At 33.4% G+C, this 10338-nt stretch overlaps 2 protein-coding genes across 2 annotated transcripts; one reads left to right on the plus strand and one right to left on the minus strand.

The window, feature by feature from the left end:
- Positions 1-313: 313 nt before the first annotated feature.
- Positions 314-6466, plus strand: LOC131946085 (uncharacterized). The gene is made up of 6 exons (XM_059306730.1): positions 314-510; positions 2306-2569; positions 2676-2833; positions 3179-3350; positions 3844-4299; positions 4404-6466. The coding sequence occupies exons 1-6, from the start codon at positions 324-326 to the stop codon at positions 5174-5176; spliced, it is 2010 nt and encodes a 669-aa protein (XP_059162713.1). The 5' UTR covers positions 314-323; the 3' UTR covers positions 5177-6466.
- LOC131946163 (SUMO-activating enzyme subunit 1) lies at positions 6461-10091 on the minus strand. The gene is made up of 9 exons (XM_059306816.1): positions 9839-10091; positions 8971-9082; positions 8693-8752; positions 8148-8407; positions 7896-7971; positions 7567-7678; positions 7325-7469; positions 7150-7219; positions 6461-6926 (listed from the first exon to the last, which is right to left on the minus strand). Exons 1-9 carry the CDS (start codon positions 9919-9921, stop codon positions 6837-6839), a joined length of 1008 nt encoding a protein of 335 aa, XP_059162799.1. The 5' UTR covers positions 9922-10091; the 3' UTR covers positions 6461-6836.
- Between the last annotated feature and the right edge of the window lie 247 nt (positions 10092-10338).

Raw genomic sequence — 10338 nt, forward strand, 5'->3', positions numbered from 1 at the left:
TCCCCACCCCCTCCCGGAAAAAAAATTGAAAGAAACCCTATATAAAAACTGAGGTCACTTGTACTCGCTAGACGATGATTTAGTTACCGTCGTTACGGTTCCTGGTGGTTTGAGTATGGGAACGAGATTTTAAATTTATTTTAGTGTTAATTGAGTAGTGATATAAAGGGGAATGGCTAGCCACAACAAAACCAGCTCCAATGAATGTATGAACGTTGATAAAGGGTAAGTGACGCGTCCACGGTGTTTGAACATTTTCGTGATCTTTCGGCTACAGATTGGTATTTTGCGTCGCTAAAGGTTAAAGGTTGTGGCCTGCCACAATGGCGGCCTTCGTTTGGCATCTTATGGTTTTGTTCGGATTTTTAGCTACAAAATCGTGTTTGTCATTTGGCTCTGAAAATGACATACACAATGTAATTTCTTCTTTGCATAAACTGATAAATTACTTTCGTGAGAACTACAAAGACCTCAACCTTGATGGATTTTTTGGGCTTCGAGTTCTTGAAGGTTTGTGTCTCTCAGACTCGTCAGAGTCGACTCGTAGATTTTCTAGATGTAGAACTAGAATCTAGACATCTAGATCTAGAAATCTAGAGATCTAGAATCTAGATTTAGATTTAATCTAGATATAGATCTTTTCTAGAGTAGAGTTGAGCGTGTGTAAATTCTAGATTCTAGCAGGCCTATTGTTACACTATTAGTATTGACTACTATTGACTGTTGTAGAAACTAAGAAAGTCACACAGTTGTTGTATTGGTGAGTGAACACAAGAGTAATCTACTCTAACTCTGGCTAGACTCAACTCTCACTCAAGTTACTTGAAGTAGACTGTACTACAGTACTAGCTACTAGTTAGTTTAGAATAATAAATCTAGATCTAGATCTTATATCTAGTTTCACTGTACAAAAAATTGGGTAATCTATAGTTTTAGGTAGATCTAGATCTAGACGTAAAATCGGACGAGACAAGATATAGATCTAGATAGATTCTAGAATCTAGATCTAGTAATGTGAAAAAAAGATGACTGAGCTCATATAAATTTTTTTTATTTTAGTAATTATTTCACATTTTTAGGAGGATTTATGTTTTGAAAGTTACAAAAATGTTTCAAAGTTTCATTAATGTACCTGTTTTTAAACAATTGTATTAAAATTATTGGGTAATAAATATAGACTAGTGATCTTTTCATCAGATGCTACCAAGTTCATTTACTTCAGCAGCCATCTTTTTAAAGTTGTTTTTTTCGGTAAAATTATAGTTAGAGATTCAGGGGAAACCACAGGCGTTTCTTCCAGACTTCCAGGGGGGCACTTGATATTGGGGGGGGGGGGGGGGGGGGGTGTTAACAGACAGTGGTAAAAGTATGTTTTATATATAAATTCCATTTAGTTTGGGAAGAAACTCCGGAAACCACTCTAACTTAAGATGGCAGCTGTTTATATAGCAAATCTTGCTCGCAAACACTGCTGTTTAAAGTTAATTTCTGGCCTATATTGATATATATTGCCATTGATTTTGGTATATTATTCAGTTATCTATAATATTTGACACAAATATATCATAATATACTTCTATTAAAGCCTTAACAATGGCGCAACTTTTTCGCACATTACATTACTAGCCTCAGCCAATTTTACGCACCTAAAACGATAGATTACCAACAAAATGTACTTTTTAAGTTATTTTTACTAGATCTAAGTAGATGTAGTAAATCTAGATCTACTAACTGTACTCACCACTCAGTTATTTGTTACTGTTAGTTACGTGTAATGTAATGTAGTCACAGTGTAGTGAGAGTGAAGTGTAGACTGTAGATCCATTCTAGATCCATCTATTTTCTAGGACTCAAGCCTCCACTATATCTGAGTTACGTGTAGTGTACTGTGTAGATTCCTACTAAACTTAGATCTAGAATACATCTACTTAGCACTTATTATATTAATTTAGTTGTTTAGTGTAGTGTACTGAACTGAAATTTGACTGTGTAGTCAAAAGTACTAGACTTTTTGGCAGAAATTTATTTTGTAACTGAAATATTCAGTAACAAAAATTTTTAGGACCTGAGTTTTTCATTTTATGGCAGACTAATAATATTCTATCAATTTTAAATGACTGTTTGTGCAAATATTTACAAAATTTCAAACGATTTCTAAAAAAAAATGCTTACTTATTAATAATATAACTAAGTGGGACTATGCTTAATGTACAAAACATGCTAATGGCAATAGCTTAGGTTTGTTTTTTTCTAAGTAAAAAATGTAACATTGAAACACTCCCCTTAAAGCATATTTTTTCTACAGGACAGCTGGAAGTGCTCATAGCTGAACATCAAGAGGGTCAGCACAAGAATTTGTCCACAGCCATTTGGAATGAGATCAAACTTTTGAAAAATTTCGCCCAAAATATCACAGCTCTTGGTCTTGAGTATGTCCAGAAAGATGACTTCAATTATTTTAAAGACTTCAGTCTGGTCATCAAAACCCCATGGCATATAAAAAAACCAGAAAGAAAGATTGATCCTTCCTTGCGCTGGGAGATCCCACAGTATAAAGCCAAACTAGCAGGTAATTCCCAAAACTATAAATAGATGTTCTTATAATCCATCTTTGTGTCTTGTCAATGATGAACTTTAACGCATTGAGTTTATACACTGGCTTTTCTGTGTTGCAGTGAAGCTATCAGAGAAACTCAGTGACAAATGTATGACAGAACTTATGAAGGAGGGATGTGTCATTTCACAAGAGTGTGCCACTGTCATGACAAGCAGGGGTCTCACCGGCTATGGCATCACACACCAGCTTCTCTGGACAACAATTGCGGAACTCATGGTACAACTTTTTTTTTTATGGCTGACTGCTAAACTCTTCCTCTTTACAATATTAATAGTTTATATAATTAGAAAAGAAAACATTTATAGCTGTCTAAATCATTTAAATATTAATTGTTATCAATGTTACATTTTTGTAAAGAAATGAAATGTACTACAACTATGTGTATAAATCTCGACAAATATCCTGGAAAAACTTTTCATGATTGTATGAGCTTGTTTCTTGTAAGTAAGGTTTAAGTAAATACACTGATTAAATAGTAGATGACCCCAGTGAAATCTCAGGTAAATTAGAAACACCAGAGGTAAATAGTAGTTTAATTTTTATCATTCATGTTTCCTAAAGCCACATTGCAACCAGTCCATCAACAAAGTAGCTGCAGAACAAGGTTTTGGGAACTTGAGCCAGTTCCGGCTTGAATTCTGCAGTAATAACTTCTACGAAATGATTGCAGTGGTGCACGTTCTAATGCATGGCAAGGTGCATGAGAGTCATCAGGATCTATTTCTAGAACAGCGTAGGTTTTCCAAATGTTTTGTTTTCTTCTCTTTGATTTCCAGCTCTTTCTATTCATAATTCATACACAAAAAAATTTTCCATATCCATATAGGCTACAACCAAAAAGTGTTATTTTGAAAAACAGTTGTGTGCCTTTTTATAAGCTTTTATTTAGTTCACATTTGTTTTTCTGTTTGTGGGATGTGGCAAATATTGTAACTTAATTTTGAACTACTTCTATTGAGGAAATTTCGTTCAAGAATATCCATTTTTAAATCTGAATACAGATTGGGTTAATGATAATCACTAAATTTTAATTTAAAAATTACTAAATTAAATAATAAAAGGGGAGATAACAAGATAAAATACAAGCGATCACTGTCAATTAACTGAACAAAGAAGTAGCAGATAATTATCTTTAGAGATTGCAAGCTACTGACAGGGCTGTAACGCAAATAATTAGTAGTCATATCCTATATGGTGTTAACTTCATTATGAGTTAATATTTTCAGAATTTGTCTGTCCTGAGCTGGGATTCTATGAGTTTCTGAAAAAAGACTACCTGGATCAGATTATATCCTGGCAATTTCCCAGCGGCTGCTATGGTGACAGTCCAACACAGAAGGACTTGCAGGACACCCTAGAGGTTGGGCAGCTCCTGGAGGGTTACCATCAGAGCCCAGGGAAACTTTTACCTGCTGCCCACTCAGGTCATCAAGTCAGAAACATGAGAGTCAGAACAGCTGAGATGGAACCTAATGCACAAAACTCACAGATAAAAGTGTCAGCTGCAGCAAATACTATTCAGCACATAGAAAATCACATATCACGCACAATTTCACCGGTGCTAAAGGCTGGACCTCCAGGAAGTATTTTAAAATTTGTTGCTAATGATACAAAGCGAGAGAAACATTTGGGTAACCAGGCAAAAATAGGAAGAAAATTACTTGTTGAGAAGGATATGGGAGGTGAGTATTTTTCAATCAGATAAAATATTACAGGAAACCAATCATTTGTTACAATTTTTTAACTATTATTAAGTTTATGCCTTCTTGAAACTCTTTGTTTACAGGTGGATGTCTCTCTCATAAAACTGGAGTAGCCTCAGGAGCCCTGGTGGTGTACCTGCGATACCTCATTGCTCCAGGCAGCATTCAGTGGACAAGTCAACACGACCTCTTTCTGTCAGACAGCCGCACATTGTTGCAGGCCAAGGGAGAGAAGCAAGCTAATGCGTTGAACCAGGAGGTAGAGGAGGGGGCCAACAATGAGGAGGAGGGTGCTGCTGAGGAGGATGATGCTAATTACAATGGAGCAGAGGAGGGAGATGAGGACGGAGATGAATACAACCAAGGCGAGGAGGACTACAAAGCTGGGAATGAAGATGCTGCTGACCACACCATCCAGTTTGGTGCCAACCGCAACCACGACCAAGTCATTATTAATGAAGACAGTGAGAAAGATGGGGCAGACTATGCAAACAACAAAGGTATCCTGCGGCAACAAATTGACTTCCCCGCTAATGCTGCTGTCAATGTTGAAGACACGGAAGACCAACAGGAGGATCAGAACTATTACGACGATGAGGGGGAGACAGAGAAAGGAATCATCAGACATAGAAAACCACCCACACCCCGTCCTCACCCTCCAGTCAAAACTCGCAAAAAGCACTCTGGTGCTGTAACTCCAGATGTGCTCTATGGAATAGAACGCTTGGAGCTGTCAAGTGACCAGCCAAACTATTTTGTTATTCTTCTGGTTTCTATAGCACCTTTCTTTGTTCTCATCTTATTTTTATACAAGTTCATCAGGAAACGAAGGATCCATATAAGGTATCATTTTTAAAGAATCATATTCCAGTGTAATTGTGTGCATTTCCTTGAGTGCAATAATGTGGGGCCGTCAGTCAACAGGGTTTATTTAACATGTGCGGTTTTAATTTATTATTATTGTGCTGTGGTGAATTGTATAAAAGATTTGAAATGCTAAAAGTGAATGTGTGTGTGATTTATTGATAGAATGCACATGCTTATATATATATTTATGTATATATATACACCTCGGAAATAAATAGTCATGGTTAGTTCTGTATGATACATTGTAGTCTACTTTAAAATCTAGTTACGTCTTGCCAGTACTTTGATTTGTTTATCTATCTTACTTTGCCAAAAGCAGTAAACAATTTTGTTTATTGCAGATTAACGAGTCCTAATTTTTTATGACTGTTATTTACATTTATCAGAAGAAAAATTTCCGATGTTATATTTTGATACAAAACCACCTTTACTTAAAAAAACTTATTAAAAATATTATTAGGTGTGAATGTAATTGTTTAAATAAAATACTCATTTTTTTTAAAAATTGTTTTTTTACAAGTAGCATTATCTTTTGTTACATAAACCAAACAAGGCAGTTGTTACTGTTAGTGGCTGGTAAACCAATGGGATGATGTACATAATTTACTTTTTTTAATGAGAATCTCTGTCTTACTATTTTTTGCGTGGGGAAAAAAAACTTGTATATATATTTTATTGAATTCAAGTGATGGATTCAGTCAATGCATATTTTATTTTATTTTTATGTATTATTAAAAAAAAAGCTTTAAACTAATAAGACTGTCTGTAGGAGAAACATGTATTGTTCATGTTAATCATGAACTGTTGTAAGCCACAAGGTATGTATTTACCGCTCCCACCCCCAAGTCTTTTTCCATTTATGTACCCTCACTTTCTGAGTCCTAGTTCTGTGATTTCTCTTTTGTTTGTTAGAGCTGCTGCATAAATGTATATCTTAACTAAGAGTGCAGCACTTTGTGTTCATTGTAATGTATAACAATTTTTCTACTGTTTGCCATGATTACTACATGTTAGCTTGAGCTCTATTTTTATGCATCTTATTGATTCACTAATAATAATTCTAGAGTCACTAGAAATATAATTTTATGGTTTCTTTGAGTCGATGGCATATAGCCACTTTTACAAGTTTTTGTGATACCAATCACCTTTTATATTATGATATTAATTTGATTACTTGTTTTAACATTATTTTCCATCATTTCCATTTAATCCTTTAAAACATCAATGTCAGTATGATTAATTAAATTTGTTTTAGTAAGAGGCCTAAGATCACTTTCAATAATTTCTTTATTAAACTAATGGGTTTTACATGTATCTTCATAATGCTTGTTCCTTTTTTTTTGTTTAATGTATTAACAATACATACAATGAAAAAAAAAACAAGAAATTTCTTCATTGTAACAAACAATAATCATTAGAACAATTTCAGTACCTCTGGCTGTTGACATGATTAAATTTGGTTCTTATGGCCTCCTGGGCTATAAAAACACTTAATACTTGGAATGTGTTATTTCTAACACCTTTTTAAAAATGATAACAAAAAAAATTTACAAGAAATAAGTTTCAACATAGTCATCAATTACTACAAAAAATAAATGATGTTATATTGCAAAATGGCAGTGAATGTATGAGTCACAGCAAAAATGAGATCATTCAGTCATCTTGTCTACCATACCATCGTCATTTACTCCATTGTAGAAGAAAAAATTATTCAGTGGTGCGTCTTTCTGTGAGACAGCCTGAAAATGTTTAAAAAAAAACCTTGAAAATTTAAAAATTAATAAAACTATAAAAACAAAGCATTTTAAAAAATCTTTTTAAAGAGAAAAAAATTTGATTAAAAGCTTAGAACAACTCAAAAATCTTTTTTTTTTACTTTTGTCTAACTAATGTTTCTACAAACCACAATGCTGAATAAATATTTACACAAGTCTCATTAGCTAGACGACTAGATAATTTTACCTTGATTATTTCCTGCCCTAAGACACCTCCAACAATAGCACAAACGGGACTGAGCTCTCCAAACCCATATCTTTAAAAAACACATAAAAATTATTTTAATTAACTAATTCTTTCTTTATAAATAAAAACTGTATACCAAATGGTCAATGATCCCAGATACACATTCAATGCTTACAGATAAAAATCTTCAGGTATAGATTTAGCAGGTACTCCCAACTTATTTAACACTTGAACACGAAGATTTTGTAGCTCTTTGGTGTCTGCTTCAAGAGTGGAGGTAGAAGGAAATCTGCCATGAATTTCAAGGAACTCTTCAAAAACTGAAAAAAAAAATTTAATGTACTTTTGAACAGCATCGCTTCGTTATAAAAATGAAAAATATTATACATTTTAGCGAGACAAATAACCAAATTTTACCTCTGGTGATGAAAAATGCTGAAGGTGTTTGGCGAATTTTCCTTTTCATTTGGGGTGTATCAGATGTGAAATCAAATTTCAGCTCCTCTTCTAATCTTGTAAATTCAACTTTCTAAAATTAGTAAACGTGATATTGATGAACAAAAGATAGCAGATTTTTAGTACAAAATAGAATATAATATAAAAAAATGGCAAGCCCATGCCATAAAGACTGAAGCTTTGTGACCTCACTAAGCCTGACTTGATGTGTTAATATCTTTTAACTATTGAAAACCCATTATTAAACCATGATAGTTCAAAATGTGTACCAATGACAAAATTCACAGCACCTCTTTAGTAATGTGTACTTCCTCTGTTGTCTTAGCTTTATCTTCCCCTGGTTTGGCATGCTTTTTCTTTATCTCCCTTTGTATAAAATAAAAAGATGATCGTGATAAAATTAAAGAATAATAAATTTCTTTTTTAAAGATAATTCTACAATTAGGCTTAAAAAATTTGACAAAAATGAGCACTTGTAAATGACAATGAATGTTTACTAAAGTCCTTTGTACACATAACGAAATTCAAAAAAAAAAGCTTACTCATGCAAGTACTCATGGACACCCAGGTCTGAGAAAATGTATCCGTAAAATCCAAAAACATTTCCAGAAAAAAATTGTATTTTGTTTTCAAAGCAAAGTTTGTCTAGTCGACACTGCAATGAAGGGGGACAGCATGTGGCAACAATGACATTGAATTGCAGAAAGTAATTGTCATCTTTATCACTGGGGTTACTGGTGTCAGAGCTTACTGCCACCATTGGGTTCAGCAGCTGAGCAGGAGATGTAGAGGCTTGTGCTCTCTGAAAATACAAGAGGTTTCACCTTTGGCTTAAGAAACTTATGACAATTTTGTATTCACATGATGGAAGTCGCAGTACAAAAGAGATGGCTGACAATATAGACTGACTGATAATGATATTGTACTAATGTAGTGTAGACTACAGTGAACACTGATTATTGCTTCGAGTAATAAATAAGCTAAAAAATCTTATGTAAACCATAAGATATATTTGATGTAAAGATGGTTTGATTTGAATCGGAATTTGTTAAAATGTCAAAATGGCTTAAATGTATTTTATTCTTACGTTTTGTCCAAGTGCAGCACTAGAAACAAAAAACTGTGACATGCTGTCTTCCACTTCAACCTTATGAGAAAAAAAGTGATGTAACTGTACTACTAGTACATACTACTAGACCTACAAATGGTTAGAATCTGATCTAAAATTTTATTTGATGAAGTATATTAAACTGTGTATTATTTCATGATAATAATTAATTAATTAAATGGAGAAATAAATAGTCAATTCAAAGAAAAATTATCTATAATTTTAAAATTTTAACTTGTACAGTAGCCTATACTTACAGCATGAGAGTCCATAAATGTGATTGACTTTATTCCAGCAAGAATGATATTCTTTGCTACCTCAGCACCAAGGCCCTTCAAGCCAATCAAAAGTACAGTTGATGCTCTCAGTCTACATGATTTTTAAAAATAAGAAATTAAATTAGTTATAGGTTCCAGGGCTTTTTTTCAATTTTAGTTAACAAACAATGGATGGCATTTGCTATGTTGATATAATCATATAGGTTATACCCCGATGTTTCACCTTTGTAAGAAAACCATTGATTGGAACTCAGTGATCGATTTCTGACAGCCCCACATCATAGTTTTTTTGTTTACAAAACTTTGCAAATAAAGTTTTTAAATAACAATGCAAATTTAAACCCCATGACCTAGTTTTCCTTTTTTTTCACTTACAATGTGTACAATAAAATTTATGGTAGCCTATCAAATAGCAGGATGCCATTGTTTATGTCGCAAATACATGTGAAAAGCAAATTGTTTTTGCTTTTTTTATATATTTGTATTTAGTTACCGAAAATATTAAAAGCATCAAATACATCTTATCCTTAGTAAAGTCCAAAAAAACCCAGACAGACAGGATTTTATAACCATATTAATTGACGCAGTATGTATATGATTTTAAAAATATTTAATGGGCCTCTCGAATACCTTTGAATTGAAACTACTGAAACTTCACTCGCTCGCGTCCATCACATGAATTGGTTAAGGCCAGTTAAAGGTAGAATTGGTTAAGGCCAGTTAAGGGTAAACAGAGACAAAAATTTCACATGAAAGGTCATAATTTACTTGTTTACGTACCATTCTAGCATTTTACTTACTAACAGACTAACACTTACTCTCTCAAACTAGTCTCAAACTGACTCACCTTCGCTGCGCGTCAAGACCCCAGAGACGAATCTGTCGATCATACTGCTCGGCTTCTTCTTGTGTTATAGTCTCTGAATCCATATGTGATATTTTTAGAATGATATATTATAAAAATCTGTAGGTTGATATGCTCTAGATTCTAAGTAACTTTAACAAAGGCAGACTGATAGTCTACTAAAAATAAATTGTGGTTCTACCGGCAGCTTTTTCTACGAAATTCAAAGCTTTGATTTTTGCTCTCGTACGTGGGAGTTTACTTTTCACTGCATAGCATGACTGTCATATTGAAAATATGTAGGCTAGGTTTAAATATTTCTTACGTTTTTTTTAAATATTTGTATATATAGGCCTAAATTACGTTTTTCGAAAGAAATAAAAAACATTACTGTATATTTTCTAATGTGAGTTTAATAGCGCTTTTTATCCGTGCAAACATAATTATTTTCCAATACTATAGTGGTGCCTAAATTACTGCAATTTATTAGTAATTTTATCTGG

This window comes from Physella acuta, unplaced genomic scaffold, assembly GCF_028476545.2.
Source record: "Physella acuta isolate Inbredline_101_S28 unplaced genomic scaffold, ASM2847654v3 ptg000051l, whole genome shotgun sequence".
NCBI classification, from domain to species: Eukaryota; Metazoa; Mollusca; class Gastropoda; family Physidae; genus Physella; species Physella acuta.

What these genes read in the sequence shown, in the direction of transcription:
- LOC131946163 (XM_059306816.1), bottom strand. Translation starts at nt 9,921, where the DNA reads ATGGATTCAGAGACTATAACACAAGAAGAAGCCGAGCAGTATGATCGA. An exon ending in GGTCTTGACGCGCAGCGAAG is followed by an intron (nt 9,083 to 9,838) that starts GTGAGTCAGTTT and finishes AAAATCATGTAG; the next exon opens with ACTGAGAGCATCAACTGTAC. An exon ending in GTCCATGAGTACTTGCATGA is followed by an intron (nt 7,972 to 8,147) that starts GTAAGCTTTTTT and finishes TTTTATACAAAG; the next exon opens with GGAGATAAAGAAAAAGCATG.
- LOC131946085 (XM_059306730.1), top strand. Translation starts at nt 324, where the DNA reads ATGGCGGCCTTCGTTTGGCATCTTATGGTTTTGTTCGGATTTTTAGCT. An exon ending in GGATCTATTTCTAGAACAGC is followed by an intron (nt 3,351 to 3,843) that starts GTAGGTTTTCCA and finishes TAATATTTTCAG; the next exon opens with AATTTGTCTGTCCTGAGCTG. An exon ending in TGTTGAGAAGGATATGGGAG is followed by an intron (nt 4,300 to 4,403) that starts GTGAGTATTTTT and finishes CTTTGTTTACAG; the next exon opens with GTGGATGTCTCTCTCATAAA.